At 40.2% G+C, this 21,181-nt stretch overlaps 1 protein-coding gene across 1 annotated transcript in view; it reads right to left on the bottom strand.

Annotated features, from left to right (window-relative positions):
• Positions 1-3,678: 3,678 nt before the first annotated feature.
• LOC112230899 (1-acyl-sn-glycerol-3-phosphate acyltransferase alpha) overlaps positions 3,679-21,181 on the bottom strand; it is a 36,149-nt gene continuing 18,646 nt past the window's right edge. The window contains exons 3-6 of the mRNA XM_024397261.2: positions 9,490-9,665; positions 6,074-6,169; positions 5,195-5,267; positions 3,679-5,019 (exon numbers count right to left, since the gene is read on the bottom strand). Of these exons, the coding sequence (XP_024253029.1) occupies positions 4,853-5,019; positions 5,195-5,267; positions 6,074-6,169; positions 9,490-9,665 (512 nt within the window). The 3' untranslated portion in view covers positions 3,679-4,852. The remainder of the gene's footprint in view (positions 5,020-5,194; positions 5,268-6,073; positions 6,170-9,489; positions 9,666-21,181) is intronic.

Raw genomic sequence — 21,181 nt, 5'->3', positions numbered from 1 at the left:
ACACCCCCACATGAGGATAAGCAACACAAAAAAAACTCATAAATATACTCTCCTGTGAACAAAAACAGATGTCACAGATTAATTTTATGTATCGGGACCGACTGGCGTATGTATTTTACTTAAATGGTGTTACTGGTCTTCAATAACAAAGATGAGGAAAGCCCGAGGGCCGAGTTGATTTACTCCTAGGAGCCAAGTAAGCCAAGAGTCCAGCAGGAGACACTAAAGCTCTTGCAGCCACTTGACTATGAAGAGCGTAGTAGTATACAGGTTTATTGCCAGACGGAACACAATGTTCACTCCTACAAACGTGAGCAATTTATCAATACCATTTCAGGAAGTAAACAAATTCTAATTCCATATTTGTCTCATAGAAGAATTGAGGATAATTGGATTTGTAAATTCTATTTATTTTCTGAATTGATTGACCACAAACCCTGCTCCTCAGGAAGTTTAGGTGCACAAGAAATAAAAGAAAATGCATTCTAGAGGTTAACTAATTTAACACTTAATTTCAAATAAATACATTTCATCAGACACATTTTGCAGTGTCAGAAACCAACATTATGCAAGATAACATTCTATTGGAATATGTTATACTTAAAAAAAAAAAGTTTTTTAAATGTACATGCAATTAGGCTGCATATACACAGGTAGCACAATTCTGATATGTTTTTACTAATTGGTCTTTCGGTCAAATCAGATCAGCTTTTGCCAATAATTGGGCATAATATAAGAAGTGGGCTGCGTTTAGAGTAGCACACAAATAAATGATGAATGCTGAAATACATTCTCACACTGGCGTTTTTGACAGGCAAAATGCTGCAAACGACATTTGATCAAACTGTAAAGTAAAAGCAGCGAATACAAAAATGTTAAGATCTGTACGCAATTGATAAGAAACTGTATTGCCATAAAAAAAAGTATCAATAATTTACTGTAAGACGTCATCCGTCTATTAATTACAAAATATAAACCTCAAGTTGAATTACTTCACAATCCTAAATTTGATGATTACTGTACCACCTTTTGACAGAAGGCTAAAACGTCACAAATCTCAGCCAATTACTTTTTTTTTTTTTTTTTTTTTAAATAGCCCAAGCCTTCTAAACTGCAGTCAGACTTTACATATCGTACACCATCCATCGATAAAATAAATGTATTCTTAGTTCGGTTTTGCGCATCATAAATTGGTCAGAAAACTACAGTAGGTGTTGAGACATTCCCTTAACACATATCCCTATTCCTCATTAATCTATAGTATAAACAGGACCCGTTTCTCAAGTATAAAGCTAAGGTAACCACTCGGACAGCAGCCCTCCTAGTTACCAGGTACCAATAGGGAACATTTGGCCAAGCAAAATACTTACAAGAGTCGATACTGTGCTGTTACGATGCCAAGATTGTTTTAGAGCAATTGACAATTGCTCAATTTATTAGGCTATATTTTACTTCTTAACTACGGGTATCACAGGGGTTAGCAAAATACAGGTTTGTGGTGTGCAGTTTGAGAATTTGATTCCAATTTCACCTCTTCAGATATGTATTTTTTGGGCTAGGCTGAAACAAGCAGAGTTTATTAGTAGTTAGTTATGGTGCTTTTCCATTAAGACTTAACCCCCACACCAATGGGTTGCCAATGTTGGTTAAATGGAAGCTCTAGTGTAATTGTGTTTACATCAAGAGTGACTTGGGACGTGCAGAATCAACAACATCTGCATCATTCAAGACAGTTGTTTCGTGGGAAGGCGTTACATTTCAGTTAGCCATTGCTATGTAAATGCCAGCGGAAAAGTTCCCAGAGCCTTGCGTCCAAGTTAGAGCAGGTCTGCCGGAGCCATGGCCCAGTGAGACAGCTGCTGGATCACGTAGATAGAAACCGAAAAGTGTGAGCTTTGGGTAAATCACTGCGGTAAATCCTCATTGGAAATGTACCATTAGTAACAAATTCTAGTTAAGAGGACCATAAAAACAACTTTGTGTCAAACAATGTGTCAAACGATTTGAAATGTGAAACCTGGCGACTGTCTCTACCGTCATCACCGTAGTGCAGCGAGAATGAGTAACAGATTTGTCATTGGAAACCATGAAAAACGATCAATCACTAACAGATCACTTGTTACATTTAAAACACGTTGTACTGTAACATCTAGATCACTCCCCAGTGGTAGATTTAAAAACACTCCCCCTCAGTAAAATCTCTCCACTGTGTAACGTTTAAAACACTCCCCCTCAGTAAAACCTCTCTCCACTGTGTAACTTCTAAAACACTCCCCCGCAGTAAAACCTCTCTCCACTGTGTAACGCCTAAAACACTCCCCCGCAGTAAAACCTCTCTCCACTGTGTAACGTTTAAAACACTTGCACACTGACATGGCACAAAACGGAATCTTGAAATTCATGAAATCATCTGACACTTCTTTAAATAGAGTGATATTTGAGAAGACAAAAAAAGTGTAGGCCATTTAGCAGACACTTTTACCCTACAGCGATTTAGTCATGGCTGCATACATGTTACGTATGGGTGAGGAATCAAACCCACAGCCCTAGTGTTATAAGCGCCACCCTCTACCAAATGAGCCCGTTGTTTTATTACAAACAAGCTAAATAAACGATCATATGTAGAAATATATATAAAGCAAAATATATAACACAGCTGAAGAAAATACACTTTTTGTACAATGTTATTTCTAAGCTGTTGGGGGAAAATAATTAATAATAATTTGGTGGGTGCTTATTTATATCCTATTTCACACATGTACAATGTGTATTAATACATGTGTGGAAATGTGTATTTTTGCATATCCCAACTCCCGAGACACCCTCAGAGAGGTGTCACGGCCAGGGTCTGCCATTATTAACGGCGGCCCTGGCGCACTTAGGTTTAAGTGCCTTGCCCAAGGGCACAGACAGATTTTTCACCTTGTTGGCTCTGGAATTCAAACTAGTGACCATCTGGTTCCTGGCACAATGCGCTAACCACTAGGCTACTTGCCAGCCTAGTACACCAACAATGCACAGTGTTTGTAAATCGTTGAGTCCACTAGAGTCCATGAATTCACTGATGATTGTTGTCGTCGTCGTACTTTGTATAGCTTGTTTGGCGTCGTCACAGTATGTCATTGAGATATTTTGATCACATGGATTGAGAAGCAAGTGTGGTATGTACAGTGCATTTAGAAAGTATTCAGACCCCTTGACTTTTTTCACTGTTACAGCCTATTCTAAAAACAGTTTAAAAAAATAATCCTCATCTACACACAATTCCCTAATTGTGACAAAGTGAAAAACAAGTTGACATTTTTGCAACTTCATCAAAAATAAACAGAAACGGCTTATTTACATAAGTATTCAGACCCTTTGATATGAGACTTGAAATTGAGCTCAGGTTAACATGGATCATCCTTGATGTTTCTACAACTGGAGTCCACCTGTGGTAAATTCAATTGATAGGACATGATTTGGAAAAGCACACACACCTGTCAATATTAAAAGGTCCCACAGTTGACAGTGTATGTCAGAGCAATAATCAATCATTCCATGAGGTCAAAGCAATTGTCCGTAGAGCTGTGAGACAGGACTGTGTACCAAAAGTGTACCAAAACATTTGTGCAGAGCTTTTTAAAAAATTTAAATAAAATGTGCAAAAATTTCTAAAAAAAACAAACTATTTTTGCTTTGTCATTACGTGGCATTGTGTGTCGATTGAAGGGAAAAAACGATTTAATCAATTTTAGAATAAGGCTGTAACGTAACAAAATGTGGAAAAGGGTCTGAATACTCTCCGAATGCACTGCATGTAACAATAGAGTTGAGACACAGATGAAGAACAAGTCCCTGGTCAACTACTGACCTCTCCTTTCGCTCTGTTGCCCTCCATTTCCCCTCAAGACCCATGGTCCAGACCCTGGTTCCCTACTCCTTCAAAAGATGCAAGAGGCTGGTATGCACAACAGAACAGGGGAGGATATACTGGGGTTGGGTGGTGTGTTGTGCGTGTGTGTTAGCGGTGGGAGTGGTTTGCGTGTGTTAAAGCAGGGTGGTTGTGTGCTGTGTGTGTGTGTCTTTTATAGCACATTAAGAAAAAAAGTTAAGGCAGCACCAGAGGAAAATAAAAATATCCACCGTCAACATATGAAAAAACAAAAAAGTTGAGCCAGAAGGGAAAAAAGCGAAAGTACCACCACTGAACGGTAAACATTTAAAAAAATAAAAAAAAATAAAGACAATAACAATAAAGCCTCTTAAAAAGGTGGAGGTAGAAAAAAAGGTATCCCCAAGCATGCATGATGAACGCACATTAATAATGTATTCTGTTTTGCTTGCCGTCGGTCCGTCGCTCTACTCATAACCTGCAGAGCCTACAGGTCTTCTGTCGTGAGGAGTCAGGACTGCACTGTATAGGGCCTGGGTCAGAGCAGGAGCCAACCAGAACCAAACTATACCAGGCCAAAACAACAGATGAGTTCATGACAGAGGCCTGGTGTGTGCGTTGTATCCTGGTACAGATGTGGTCAAATATATTGGCACCCTTGCACAATTCTCTATTTCTTCAAAAACAAGTTGAAATTGAAAACTGTGTTTACAACTGCACATTTCAAAGAAAAATGTCCTGGACTCTTAGAGGCAATATCTCATTGTGTAATTTATCTCACACCTGTGGTAAGTTGCAGGTCCATACAAACAGTTTTGAAAAGAGAAAATTGAACATTCTGCGCCTTAAGGGTGCCAATATATTTGACCTAAACAGTAGGTACGTAGGTAGGGAGCTGGGACGATGCGGAGGACGGGGGAGAAATAAACATTTTAAAATAGGTGGGGTAGGTTTTGGTGTCTCGGACATGGGAAATGTTCAGTGGTGTGAGGGGGGCCCGTTGCTCTGGGTTATGGGGGCGAAGCCAGAGATGCTCAGGAAGACTGAGCGCATGAGGTCGTAGGACTTGTCGGAGAGGCCGGCCACGTCGTCTGACGTCATGCCCTTCGTCTCGATCTTCGGAAGGATCTTCAACTTGATGGTCCCTGGTTTGAGCATAGCATCATCATCAGTCCAACCATCATTATCAGCACATCCCTCATTCATCATCAACGTGTTTGCATGCAACCAAAAGACATCTTTCTATGCATGTCATGAGCAGTTCATTTCAAGAGTAGCTGTGTATGAGCAATTTCACTATGAATTAAAACTTATCTGTACCCGAGTTGAACAGCTTTTCTTTACGTAGGTAGAAGTTACTGTAGGATGAGAACACAATGGGGATGATAGGAGCCTAGGAGCGAGAGGAAGAGAGTGAGAAAAAGCTAATTGAGGGAGAGAGCGAGAGTTACCATGACAGTTCGTTCCACATTCGATTCAAGCCCTGTGGGTACCTAAATACCATTATTTTTTCCAAGATAAGTTTAATCTTTTCAATGATTTTTCCTTTCCTCGGGCAAGACAAATACAAACATGAACAATCAGATACAGACAATAACATGCATGGCTGACCCAGCTGCACAGACTGTCTGTACACACATCTACCTCCCCGCCATCCTTCCCTCACTGACTGGCGCTGAGAGACAAGAGCATGAACAATAGTGTAGAGAGAGATATCCGACCTTCAATACCGACAGCAGCTTTTGAACTGAGAGATTGAAAACTTGGCCCTGAAGTAGCAACACTAAAGACTAATCCTTTGTGTATCCCCCACTCTTCTCACCTCAGAAAACCTACCTGTGTCTTTCTCACACCAACACTCATCCTATCACCCTCTCTCAGTTACCTCAAACCCTTTCCATCTCCCTCCATCCCTCTCATTCTGTCTCTCTGGCTATTTCTTTCTCTCTCTGACAAAGGTAGTGAAAATATCATCTGAAAATCAGATCATGTTCATCAGTAACCACGTTAGGTTGTTAGCTCCCCCTTGTGTCCTAAATAGGTATAATACCCACGACCACAACACCATACTACCAGAGTCCCAATACCCAGTAAACACCAAAATCTAAATCCAGATCACCACACACACCAACTGCCTCCAAATAGAGTGACCACTGAAATAGAGGCGTGGACATAAACGGACACAGCCATGTGGCTCACCTGTGCCTGCACTGCCAGGTGGAAGGCTCCCTTCTTGAAGGGCAGCAGGTCGCCCCTCTGGTTCCGTGTGCCCTCAGGGAACACCCACAGCCGGATCTACCGGGGGCAAAGGTCAGGGGTCAAAGGTGAGGCCCATGAGGAAGCATGGACACAGTATGTCAATATCAGTGGTGGAGATGGACCTAGATACTAGAGGTCGACCGATTATGATTTTTCAACACTGATACCAATTATTGGAGGACCAAAAAAAAGCCAGTACCGGTTAAATCGGCCCAAAAAAAATAAATAAATAAATAAATAAATATATATATATATATATATAAATATATATATATATATATATATATATATAATATATATATATATATATATATATATATATATATATATATATATATATATATATATATATAATATATATAAATATATATAAATATATATAAATATATATAAATATATAAATATATATATATATAAAAATATATATATATATAAAAATATATATATATATATAAAAATATATATAAATAAATATAAATAAATATATAAATATATATATATAAATATATATATATATATAAATAAATAAATATATATATATATGAATAAATAATGACAATTACAATACTGATTGAACAATTATTTTAACTTAATATAATACATCAATAAAATGAAACATGTTCAATTTGATTTAAATAATGCAAAAACAAAGTGTTGGAGAAGAAAGTAAAAGTGCAATATGTGCCATGTAAAAAAGCTAACGTTTAAGTTCCTTGCTCAGAACATGAGAACATATGAAAGTTGGTGGTTCCTTTTAACAGGAGTCTTCAATATTCCCAGGTAAGAAGTTTTAGGTTGTAGTTATTATAGGACAATTTCTCTATACAATTTGTATTTCATATACCTTTGACTATTGGATGTTCTTATAGGCACTTTAGTATTGCCAGTGTAACAGTATAGCTTCCGTCCCTCTCCTCGCTCCTACCTGGGCTCGAAGCAGGAACACATCGACAACAGCAATCCTTGAAGCAGCGTTACCCATCACTCCACAAAAGTCACAGCCCTTGCAGAGCAAGGGGAACAACCATTCCAAGTCTCAGAGCGAGTGATGTTTGAATTGCTATTAGCGCGCACCCCGCTAACTATCTAGCCATTTCACATCAGTTATACCAGCCTAATCTCGGGAGTTGATAGGCTTGAAGTCATAAACAGCTCAATGCTTGAAGCACAGTGACGAGCTGCTGGCAAAACACACGAAAGTGCAGTTTGAATTAATGCTTACGAGCCTGCTGGTGCCTACCATCGCTCAGTCAGCCTGCTCTATCAAATCATAGACTTAACATAATAACACGAGCCTTAGGTCATTAATATGGTCGAATCCGGAAACTATCATCTCGAAAATAAGACGTTTATTCTTTCAGTGAAATACAGAAATGTTCCGTATTTTATCTAAACGGGTGGTCTAAATATTCCTGTTAACATTTGACGGTTGTGCAATGTATGTCATAATTACGTAAAATTCTGGCAAATTAGGTCGGCCCAAACTATTGCATATACACAGACTCTGCGCGCAATGAACGCAAGAGAAGTGACAATTTCACCTGGTTAATATTGCCTGCTAACCTAGATTTCTTTAACCTCTTGATCCTACTTGAGACGCAGACGTCCCACCTAGGGCTCTGGAAATGCAAATGCGCTACGCTAAACGCTAATAGTATTAGTTAAAACGAAAACGTTCATTAAAATACACATGCTTGGTATTGAAATAAAGCTACACTCGTTGTGAATCTAGCCACCGAGTCAGATTTTTAAAATGCTTTTCGGCGAAAGCATGAGAAGCTATTATCTGATAGCATGCAACACCCCAAAAGACCCGTAGGGGATGTAAACAAAAGAATTAGCATAGTCGGCGCTACACAAACCGCACAATAAAATATAAAACATTAATTACCTTTGACCATCTTCTTTCTTGGCACACCTTGATGTCCCATAATCAATACTGGGTCTTTTTTTGGATTAAATCGGTCCATATATAGCCTAGATATCGATCTATGAAGACTGTGTGATAAACGGAAAAAAATAGCGTTTCATAACGTAACGTCATTTTTTAAAAGTTAAAAAGTCGACGATAAACTTTCACAAAACACTTCGAAATACCTTTCTAATGCAACTTTAGGTATTACTACACGTTAATAAGCTATAAAAATCATCAGGAGGCGATGTAAATTCGATAGCTGGTCGTGTGGAAAAAATGTCCGGAAAAACACAGAGACAATGCCTCAAGTTGGTGGTCGGAGGGAATCGGTTCCCTTTGGTCGGATCTACCAAGAATCAAATCAGAATCAAATGAGAAGACTCTATACATCCTGTGGAAGCTGTAGGTACTGCAACCTCGGCCTCATTTAATACGGTTCACCTTTAACAATTCCTGGAAGTGGCGCATGGATATTTTTTTCCATCTCCAGTGATCAGATTTTCCTGCGCTTTTCGATGAAACAGACGTTCTGTTATAGTCACAGCCGTGATTTAAACAGTTTTGGAAACGTCTGAGTGTTTTCTATCCACACATACTAATCATATGCATATACTATATTCCTGGCCTGAGTAGCAGGACGCCAAAATGTTGCGCGATTTTTAACAGAATTTGCGAAAAAGTAGGGGGGAGGCTTAACAAAATATGCCGGTTTAAAAATATATACTTCTGTGTATTGATTTTAAGAAAGGCATTGATGTTTATGGTTAGGTACACATTGGAGCAAGACAGTCCTTTTTCGCGAATACGCACCGCATCGATTATATGCAACGCAGGACACGCTAGATAAACTAGTAATATCATCAACCATGTGTAGTTAACTAGTGATTACGATTGATTGTTTTTTATAAGATAAGTTTAATGCTAGCTAGCAACTTACCTTGGCTTCTTACTGCATTTGTGTAACAGGCAGTCTCCTCGTGGAGTGCAATGTTATCCAGGTGGTTAGAGCGTTGGAAAAGTAAACTGTAAGGTTGCAAGATTGAATCCCCGAGCTGACAAGGTAAAAAAAATCTGTCATTCTGCCCCTGAACAAGGCAGTTAACCCACCAGTCCTAGGCCATCATTGAAAATAAGAATATGTTCTTAACTGACTTGCCTAATTGGATAAATAAATAAATAAATAAAAACGGTCGACCTCTACTAGATACTCAGCAAGAAATTAAAATAGAAAAACAAAATATCAAGTATTCAAACTTGAATGGGTTAAGTTTCAGTATATATTGGCTTGGGAATGTTCAAAATCAGTCGCCTCAGTGTTATGCTCTATCTGGCATAATTGCCAATCAGGTAGGAGTTAATCATGACTTTGGCAAAGCCCAGAGTACAGCAGAGGGCTACATGTATAATCATGCGGTCCCATAGATTAGTCCTGTAGAATTACCTGGTCGTCCAGCATGGTCTTGGCAGCGTCGGCCATGACGCTCTTGGCATCGCTGGTCTTGTTGCGGTTGATGAAGACGATGCCGCCCAGCCAGGACACAATGCCCACTGTGCCCGCGTACACCAGCTCCTTCTTGGCAATCATGGTGCAACGATCTGGGAGAACCTCCATTAGACCTGGGGATTGGAAAGATCTGTTAGGATCCGTTACAGGATCTGGTAGGATCTCCATTAGACCGGGGGGGCTGAAAAGGATCCAAGGGGATCTGTTAGTGGATATCAAGCCCATTAGATCCTTTAGAGGATCTTTTAGAACTGATAACTCTGATGTTTTATGTTCTGTATGAACCCAGTCATGTGGGGTTGAATCTAACGGAATGTTTTGCACACCGATTCCATTGACACCACTGAATGACTTGGAATGAGACTTTAGGACATTTTTATGACCTTGAATGGTGCACAGCGTCTCTCTCCTGGGGCCTCATTTGTAAACATTGTGTAAATTCCACACTAAATATCTGTGCGCACTCTGAAAAAAAACATTGAGATTTCTTAACCTGGCGCACATTTGTCCTGTCAGATATCAGTGCAGATGGCCATCGTCGTGTTAACTTGCAAACACTCATGGGCTAGAGTGTTTGGCCACAATATGCTGTCCTAACATTTGAAAATGTTACTGTTAAGGGAATTTTTATCAATGATGACTAATTATGTATACATTTCAATCAGGACTGACTAATCCGAATACTATTATGTTACTGTACATGTATGAATTTTCTCTCTTGCTCCCAGTATTGAATATAATGTAGTCAAGAGTTTGGAACAATGACGGTCTGTTCCTTGGTACAAATGAATGAACTATCTCCAGACTGTCTAGAATGCTTATCTACACTGACTGACCTTGGCTTTAGGCGAGGAGGGAGGGCTTGAGATCTATAGAGCCTTTCTACCAGTGTCAAGAAGAGACGGAACATTTAGAAAACGCTGATGTCATTTTCAGTTTATAACCTGTGGTAAAATGTGTATGAACTCAGTACTCTCTTGAATTAAAGGCTGTTACTTGACTTTTAAGACCGGGGCCCTGTCCATTCTTATAAAATAAGGGTCTTACAAACCCTTATGCATTGACAGAGTGATTAATTTTGATTGGGAATGAAAACAGAGGAATTAAATTCCTTCAACAATTGGTCGTTCAAAGCCGGGATCTAAAAATCCATCCCTGCCATCTGGAGGTCGTACGCCGGAAAAAACGTGAACGTTAATACATATATATATTTTTTTTAAAGACCTGGCTTCTGGATTGAGGTTAAAAACAGGCCGGTGTTTAACCCAGATGGCAGATACGATGACAGATCCAAACGAACAGTGCTTTTCCCAGTTGGCAGCAGGTCAGTAGCCTTTATTCTCGAATTTGGGAGGGATTATTTAGGATATTTATTGATTAAAATGTTATAAAGGAGTTGGATTTGATCAATAATAGGTGCTTGAATATTCTGAACAAATAAAATGGGTTTCTACCTTGGGTTTTAACCAAAATCGATAGGAAGGAAACAGGTCTGAAATTGACCTGTGGTAAGGTGTACTACCATAAATAAACTAGAGCTTAATAAATCCTGGTTTTGCAAGCCAGGTTATTAACGAGAGATATAGTACGCATTGGAGAATTAGGACGCTTGTTCCGTACAAATAGGATAGCCATTAATTCAAAAAACATACCTAAATAAAGTTTGAACCTGAGTAGTCTATCTGTATATGGGAAGTAGTCTGACTATGAAGAAGTAGCAGATAGATATATATATAACAGGTGAGGATAAATTAGGCTTGGTGAGAAGGCAGGGTAATTCTAGGCAAACAGAATAATTGAACCTGTACAATGCTGAAAGAAATTAATATCAAAGGATGAGGTTAACTTAGTCTAGAGTAGTGAGATATGAGACAACGTTGAAAGTCCCAAAAAGAATATCCTATGGGTGAAATGTGATGTCCGATCAAAAGTCTTCTATGGACGCGGTTCACAGGAAGGAAAATACATACTGATTATTTTTAAAGAGACACACACATAGTCAGACAGAAAAGCACTAAAAGTAACTAAGTAACGGTAAATTGCAAATTCGTATAAAGACACGCATGTAGAATTTAAAATTAAATATAGTAAGGCATAGATAAGTGACTAAATACCATAGCTACTCGTAACGGTAAGGATTAAGAATGGGTGGAAAGGCCTCAAAAGCCCCGGAACTAACGAGCGTTATATGGAACAGAGAGACAAGAGAAACATTGATTTCGGTCTAAGATGGAGAAAGAAATACGATTTTGATGGCCGTCTAAATGTAGAAAAGCTGGAATCACTTATAAAACAGATACATAAGGAATGTGGAAATAATGTGAAAAAGCAGAATAAACAGGGGTTATACACAGACGGAGTTTGGCTTTCGGAAGCAAAAAGAGAATTGGACGCGCTGGAAAAAAGGTTCAATCTGACAAGACTCGAGAGGCGCTGCCCTCCGCTCCCGCAGATTAAAAAGTTAACCAATTGGGTGGAGGTGAGGGTAACAAACTATATCTTCCTCGATTATACCAACAATACAGAGATAATCCAGTCGACGAAATAGTGGTTGTAAGAATATGGCTGCAGGAGCTACCTGTGAAATTACCACCCATGTATGTGGATCCCACTGAAGCCGAGGGAGGTATAATGGAGTTAGAGAAGGGAATAAAGTCGAGAAAAGTGGATAAGGTGAGTCAAAAGACAAATATCAAATGTTTTAATTGTAACGAAATTGGACATTTCGTCCGAGAGTGTAACACTCCCTGCAAACGTCGTCAACAAGGTTGTAATTTAACCGAGGGGAAGGTCAGAGGCGACAATCGGGTAAAAAAAAAAAGGGTCAGACACAAGACAGCGAAATTAAGGAGAATCCTAACTGAGGGAAAACTTTGTGTCGTTAAATTAGGGCTATTTACTGTTGTCCAGAGGCCGGAGTTACAAATTTAAACAGAGCAGAGAATCTTAGTCAGTTCCAGTGTTGGTAGTATAGTGGTGAGCGCAGCAGTCTTACCAACGGCAATCCACGGTTCGGTTCCCAGCCGAGGCGGTTAACTAAAACTGATATTAGATTGTAATTCACCTATTTGCATGTTTTGCCAGAAAAATACGGTCGCCAGTGTGTCTAAATTAACTGAACGTTTATTATGTGTTTTAGATTGAATTTTTAAAAAAGGCATTAAAAATAATGCCGAGACATTTTGCCCAGATCATAAGGTATTGAGATGGGAGTCATATTTAAATAAATGTATCATAGAAGAGAAAGTCACCTGAAGTTAAATGTAGGGAATAACAGAGAGATACGATACAATTTCGTGGTATCCGGATGTTATAGCTATTTATGAATCGACTGACATACGATAAATTTAGCACACAACATGGTACGTTTAAATGTTAGGGTATAGTAAGTAGAGAAGTTGGGTTGGTTTTACTTTGATGATTAGAATTTAAAACTGCACTCAATCTGAATAGGGAATATATATTTTACAGAGGCGTTGTTTTCTGAAAAGATGCTCCAGCCAGCAACGGAATTGCTAGACACTCAATGGGGCTATATAGTGCAACGCTTTGGACTATAAAATAGGGAAGAATAGTTTAATCGTAAAAAGTTGTGATTGTTTTTCCGAGTATTGATTTTTGGTTAGGTAACGCCAGGGAATTCAAACTAGAAGTTAACGTATTCTAAAAAAACACTTTTTCTTTACGGGGAACAAGTATATGTCTTATCTTAAAGGGACAGTGCATGTTTATCACAGTGGTTTGAGGGTACGGCAGTGTATAAAATATTTTGGGACGACAATTTGAAGATAGACTTAATGAGTTACATGAAACAGTTACATGAAACATCGAGAGATTTAAAACAAACTATGTGAAGGGATTATCAGAATTATTGGGTTTCGTTGTTGTAGTAAAAGTTTGGGTTAAGGGGATTTCCCTGTTCCCAGTGACAAGGTATTTTAAAGGGGTACACTCACATATGGATTATTATGAGTTTTAATTAGACAAGTGAATAACGTATTGGGAATAGAGTCGTAATTAAAATACTAAGTCAAAGACAAGACAGTTACTAGATCAAAATGAATTCTAAATAATAAAGAGGCAATTACGATTTATACCCATCGAAATGTTTTATAAAATTAGCCAATTTAGAGATATTGGTTGGGGTGATAAATTATAATTCAAGATTCGAACAGATGTGATAAATTAGGTTTGGTTCATCGAACAACAAATATTTACAATTCATTGAAAGTCGCTATGAATTGGGCCGAGGTTGAGCGCTTGTTGATGACGTCACTAGCAAAGCACTATTGATCGCCACGGAAATTACGTTGCGACTGGGGGTAACGGAGAAAATATTTGTCTTTTAAAAGGAAAATGTGTGCATTAGTGTTGAGTCACTTTTCAGAAGTTGTTTAAAAGTAATTTGAGAGTCGCCAGGATAGTCAGGAAAGATGCTAAAAACTAGCAGCTGATACGCTAGGTAGGCGTCATAAGATTTGTGGCATTTATTTGGATTGAATTAGGCTATGAGAGGGAGACTGGATGTCTGAATTGTAAAACATCGTGATAATGGATTCTGATGGTTGTCGATTCCAGGTTTGATTGTTTATGTAACATCAGTGAATTTGAGCACATTGTGTGGAACCATGTTAGGGTATTTAAAGTTTGAAAAGCAACCTCTATAGAAAAATATAACTGCATATGTTGTTTCGGGAAATTAGCTAGGTTGAATTTGGTTATTCGAGCTTTGCCCCTGATATGTAGACATCCGTAACAGGGGCAAGAGGGTTTTTTTTTCTTGAGGAACTAACAGATGTAAACGTGAGATCTGAGTAATTTTGCCATCTGAAGTATTATAGTAGTGAGTTTTCGTATATTTGTTCTTAGCTGATAAAAGTAGTTTATTTGTTTACTGGTTATGGTCAATTTTAGGGTTTGATTTAACTTAGTTAAACATTGTGCTCTGGCGTGTTTAAGTAGGATTCTTTAATCCGGGATGGATGGGAGTTATCTAAAATAAGTAAATTAAAGGAGCCATGGGAGAATGCGAATGCATTTTTATTAAATATCTGGGATTAAATTACGGATTTCTTACACTGAGAAATGTACGACATTTGCAGCAGAGGTAAAAAGTAATACATTGGATAATAATGTTATCAGGTTTAATTGTATCTAAGGGTAGCATGTTCATTTAAGTAAACATACGTAGACAATGTTTAAAACTTATGCTTAATGATTTGAGTCAAAGGGGAATTATCTTTAGGTTTAGTTATAGTTCACTTATTGAGTTTCTGAATCAAAGTAGTATAGTGAATGCTAGTTAGGCGTGTTGTGTCTCACTTTTAGAAGCCTCCTGGGATTATAATCTTGGGGAGAGAGCGGCCATAAACAACCAAATTGAAAAAGGTCTGGAAGTCTTGATTATCCATTAAGGTTTGCAAATTATACACATAAAACATATGTTCGGACTATTTGTTTTGGTGCAAAGGTATTTTAAAGAGGCACGCTCACATATGGAACCTTTTGACCTTATCGTGGCTGTCTTTTGGGGTCTGATCAGCCCCGGGGGAGAGCCATTTGTATAATGAATTGTGGTCAGTTGGGTTACTAATTTTAAGGTAAATTAGTTATAATGGAGTGTTAGTTTGGGGTTTAGAATTATTGTTTGAATCACTGAAGCTGATTTACAATATTAGCTGTGAAGTTTTTGAATTGGCTATTATGGATTTGATATTACAACAGAAAATAGTTGTATTTATCATTGAGAATAAATAGGGGTGATAAGGTATTCCACACTATGCAACATATATTAAATTCATGTTATTGTCAGATAGGATACTGAGGATCCCTGAAGGAAAGAGCTTATAAAGTGTAGGAAGGATTTCAATATGGTTATCATTTGTTTTTTCTAAAATCAATGATTTTAGATAGTCAAACAGGGAGACATGGAGTTCAAATTTGGAAACATGAGAAAAAGAGCTAGACAGATAGGGGGAAAAGGCAGACAGAAGAACCCTCCCCCGCACTGCAGAGGCCTTGAAGGTTGGAGAGCAGAGAGGAGAAGTTTTAGAAGCGGAGCCAGGACGAGCAAAGATACAGAATGTGTAGATAACAGTTACTGAATGGAGACAAAAGGGAGAATTGGACATACATGATAATGTCAGAATATAAGGATATTTACTAATCCTACCAAAGTCCTTATTTAGGGTATATAAGGTTGTTACCTGGGCAGAGCCAGGACTGATGTCCTGAGATGCTGCTTCAATATATCCACATAATTTTCCATCCTCAGGTGAGCAAAATCCCGAGACCTCTTTAGATATCGTGCACCTGCTGTTTACAAGTATGAATAGGCCCCTGCCCCGTGTCTTACCAGAGGCTGCTGTTCTATCCTGCGGATAGTGTTTAACCCGCCAGCTGTATGTTCTTAATGTCATCGTTCAGCCACAACTCGGTGAAACATGAGATATTACAGTTAATGTTCTGTTGGTAGGTCATACATGCTTTCAGTTCGTCCCATTTATTTTCCAGCGATTGAACGTTAGCTAGCAGAACGGAAGGCAAGAGCAGATTAGCCACTCATCTCCTGATCCTCACAAGGCATCCTGATCTCTTTCCACGAAACCTACATTTCCTTTTCCAGCCAATCACGGGGATCTGGGCCTGGTCAGGTGTCCGTAGTATATCCCTCGCGTTCGACTCATTGAAGAACTCCTCTTCAAATTTGAGGTGAGTAATCTCAGTTCTAACGTCAAGAAGCTCTTTTCGGTCATAAGAGACGGTAGCAGCATCATTTTGTACAAATCAAGTTACGAACAATGTGAAAAAACAAACAAAATAGCATGGTTGGTTAAGAGCCGATAAGATGGCAGCCCTACCATCCGGCGCCATCATCATGTGTGCTATTTAGAGAGTGAATGGCAAGACAAAAGATTTAATTGCCTTTAACGGGGTATGGTAGTAAGTTCCAGGCGCACCGGTTTGAGTGTGTCAAGAACTGCAACGCTGCTGAGTTTTTCACGTTCAATGGTTTTACTGTGTATCAAGAATGGTCCACCACCCAAAAGACATCCAGCCACCTTGACAACTGTGGAAAGCATTGGAGTCAACATGGTCCAGGATCCCTGTGGAACGCTTTTAACAGAGCAAGCTTCCATCACGTGGACTGGGAGATGTTTCGTATTGCGTCAGACAACATTGACGAATACGCTGATTCGGTGTGCGAGTTCATTAGAACGTGCGTTGAAGATGTCGTTCCCATAGCAACGATTAAAACATTCCCTAACCAGAAACCGTAGATTGATGGCAGCATTCGTGTGAAACTGAAAGCGCGAACCACTGCTTTTAATCAGGGCAAGGTGTCTGGTGACATGACTGAATACAAACAGTGCAGCTATTCCCTCCGCAAGGCTATCAAACAAGCTAAGCGCCAGTACAGAGACAAAGTATAATCTCAATTCAACGGCTCAGACACAAGAGGCATGTGGCAGGGTCTACAGTCAATCACGGACTACAGGAAGAAATTCAGCCCAGTCACGGACCAGGATGTCTTGCTCCCAGGCAGACTAAATAACTTTTTTGCCCGCTTTGAGGACAATACAGTGCCACTGACACGGCCTGCAATGAAAACATGCGGTCTCTCCTTCACTGCAGCCGAGGTGAGTAAGACATTTAAACGTGTTAACCCTCGCAAGGCTGCAGGCCCAGACGGCATCCCCAGCCGCGCCCTCAGAGCATGCGCAGACCAGCTGGCCGGTGTGTTTACGGACATATTCAATCAATCCCTATACCAGTCTGCTGTTCCCACATGCTTCAAGAGGGCCACCATTGTTCCTGTTCCCAAGAAAGCTAAGGTAACTGAGCTAAACGACTACCGCCCCGTAGCACTCACATCCGTCATCATGAAGTGCTTTGAGAGACTAGTCAAGGACCATATCACCTCCACCCTACACCCACTCCAATTTGCTTACCGCCCAAATAGGTCCACAGACGATGCAATCTCAACCACACTGCACACTGCCCTAACCCATCTGGACAAGAGGAATACCTATGTGAGAATGCTGTTCATCGACTACAGCTCGGCATTCAACACCATAGTACCCTCCAAGCTCGTCATCAAGCTCGAGACCCTGGGTCTCGACCCCGCCCTGTGCAACTGGGTACTGGACTTCCTGACGGGCCGCCCCCAGGTGGTGAGGGTAGGCAACAACATCTCCTCCCCGCTGATCCTCAACACTGGGGCCCCACAAGGGTGCGTTCTGAGCCCTCTCCTGTACTCCCTGTTCACCCACGACTGCGTGGCCACGCACGCCTCCAACTCAATCATCAAGTTTGCGGACGACACAACAGTGGTAGGCTTGATTACCAACAACAACGAGACTGCCTACAGGGAGGAGGTGAGGGCCCTCGGAGTGTGGTGTCAGGAAAATAACCTCACACTCAACGTCAACAAAACTAAGGAGATGATTGTGGACTTCAGGAAACAGCAGGGGGAACACCCCCCTATCCACATCGATGGAACAGTAGTGGAGAGGGTAGCAAGTTTCAAGTTCCTCGGCATACACATCACAGACAAACTGAATTGGTCCACTCACACAGACAGCATCGTGAAGAAGGCGCAGCAGCGCCTCTTCAACCTCAGGAGGCTGAAGAAATTTGGCTTGTCACCAAAAGCACACAAACTTCTACAGATGCACAATCGAGAGCATCCTGGCGGGCTGTATCACCGCCTGGTACGGCAACTGCTCCGCCCTCAACCGTAAGGCTCTCCAGAGGGTAGTGAGGTCTGCACAACACCTACACCACCCGATGTTACAGGAAGGCCATAAAGATCATCAAGGACATCAACCACCCGAGCCACTGCCTGTTCACCCCGCTGTCATCCAGAAGGCAAGGTCAGTACAGGTGCATCAAAGCTGGGACCGAGAGACTGAAAAACAGCTTCTATCTCAAGGCCATCAGACTGTTAAACAGCCACCACTAACATTGCGTGGCTGCTGCCAACACACTGACACTGACTCAACTCCAGCCACTTTAATAATGGGAATTGATGGGAAATGTAAATATATCACTAGCCACTTTAAACAATGCTACCTTATATAATGTTTACATACCCTACATTATTCATCTCATATGCATACGTATATACTGTACACTATATCATCGACTGCATCCTTATGTAATACATGTATCACTAGCCACTTTAACTATGCCACTTTGTTTACATACTCATATGTATATACTGTACTCGATATCAGCTACTGTATCTTGCCTATGCTGCTCTGTACCATCACTCATTCATATATCCGTATGTACATATTCTTTATCCCCTTACACAAGACAGTAGTTTTGGAATTGTTAGTTAGATTACTTGTTGGTTATTACTGCATTGTCGGAACTAGAAGCACAAGCATTTCGCTACACTCGCATTAACATCTGCTAACCATGTGTATGTGACAAATAAAATTTGATTTGATTTGATTTGAAGTGCAAGTGACGTCACCGATTGAAACGCTATTAGCGCACACCACCACTAACTAGCTAGTCATTTCACATCGGTTACACCCTGATGAATTGAGGCTGTTGAGGGCAAAAGGGGGGTGCAACTCAATATTAGGAAGGTGTTTCTAATGTTTTGTACTTTAAGTTTACATATGTATGTACACACACACACCGAATCACTCTCACGCACAGTGGTCCAGCTCACGAGCTCCATCAGCAGCATATGTATCTAGATGGTTATCAAATCGTCTTGAAAGGGAAAGCACATCCCTACCAACCTCCCATCATAGATATGAACTACTGCTCCATCTGCGGTTCCCAATCCTGTAATGAACAGCCCCGGCCTTCTGCCATAGCTTCATTCTCTGCACCCTTCCCTCAAAGAGCAGCCTTTGTTTGACTGGGCGCACCGCAGTCACGCTCAAGGTCCTAAATGATATAACAGCCATCGATAAATGACAATACTGTGCAGCAGTCTTCAACCTGGCCAAGGCTTTTCGACTGTGTCAATCACCGCATTCTTATCGGCAGACTCAACAGCCTTGGTTTCTCAAATGACTGCCTCGCCTGGTACACCAACTACTTCTCTGATAGATTTCAGTGTGTCAATTCGGAGGGCCTGTTGTCCGGACCTCTGGCAGTCTATGGGAGTGCCACAAGGTTCAATTCTCTTTTCTCTGAAAACATCAATGATGTCGCTCTTGCTGCTGGTGATTCTCTGATCCACCTCTACGCAGACAACACCATTCTGTATACTTCTGGCCCTTCTTTGGACACTGTGTTAACAAACCTCCAGACGAGCTTCAATGCCATACAACACTCTTTCCGTGGCCTCCAACTGTTCTTAAATACAAGTAAAACTAAATGCATGCTCTTCAACCGATCGCTGCCTGCACCCTCCCTAGCATCTAGCATCACTACTCTGGACGGTTCGGACTTAGAATATGTGAACTACAAATACCTAGGTGTCTGGTTAGACTGTAAACTCTCCTTCCAGACTTACATTAAGAATCTCCAATCCAAAATTACATCTAGAATCAGCTTCCTATTTCACAACAAAGCATCCTTCATTCATGCTGCCAAACATACCCTTGTAAAACTGACTATCCTATCAATCCCTGACTTCCTTGATGTAATTTACAAAATAGCCTCCAACACTACTCAGCAAATTGGATGTAGTCAATCACAGTGCCATTAGTTTTGTCACCAACGCCCCATATAATACCCACCACTGCAAACTGTATGCTCTCGTTGGCTGGCCCTCACTACATATCCGTCGCCAAACCCACTGGCTCCAGATCATCTATAAGTCTCTGCTAGGTAAAGCCCCGCCTTGTCTCAGCTCACTGGTCACCATAGCAGCACGCTCTCCAGCAGGTATATTTCACTGGTCATGGCCAAAGCTAACACTTCCTTTGGCTGCCTTTCCTTCAAGTTCTCTGCTGTCAATGACTGGAATGAATTGTAAAAAATATATTTAAAAAAAAACTTTTTATTTTTGAAATACATGTCTGAAGCTAGAAACATATCTCCCTCTCTAACTTTAAGCATCAGCTGTTAGAGCAGCTTACCGATCATTGCACCTTTACACAGCGCATCTGTAAATAGTCCACCCAACTACCTCATCCCCATATTGTTTTTTTGCTCCTTTGCACCCCAGTATCTCTACTTGCACAGTCATTGTCTGCACATCTATCACTCCAGTGTTTAATTGCTAAATTTAAGTTATTTCGCCACTGTGGCCTATTTATTGCCTTACCTTCCTAATCTTACTACATTTTCACACTGTACATAGATTATTCGATAGTGTTATTGACTGTACGTTTGTTTATCCCATGTAACTGTTGTTTGTGTCGCACTGCTTTGCTTTATCTTGGCCAGGTCACAGTTGTAAATGAGAACTTGTTCTCAACTGGCCTACCTGGTTAAATAAAGGTAAAATTAAACATTAAAAAGCATAATGCATTTCATACTGATCCTGGCTTTTCGCTACAGTCAAATACACCTGTAACCTTATCTACAAAATAATACAGTCTTAAAATAGTACTGTTGATTGATTACATGCACCAGTCTGTCCTAGAGTTAGGCTACATTCCAAATACAATGGAGACTAACTTCCTTAGACAGCCATGTCAGTGATCACATC

This window comes from Oncorhynchus tshawytscha, linkage group LG33 (assembly GCF_018296145.1).
Source record: "Oncorhynchus tshawytscha isolate Ot180627B linkage group LG33, Otsh_v2.0, whole genome shotgun sequence".
Taxonomy (NCBI): Eukaryota; Metazoa; Chordata; class Actinopteri; order Salmoniformes; family Salmonidae; genus Oncorhynchus; species Oncorhynchus tshawytscha.
Note: the sequence above shows the minus strand (reverse complement) of the source record. Positions and strands in the feature narration are given on the sequence as shown.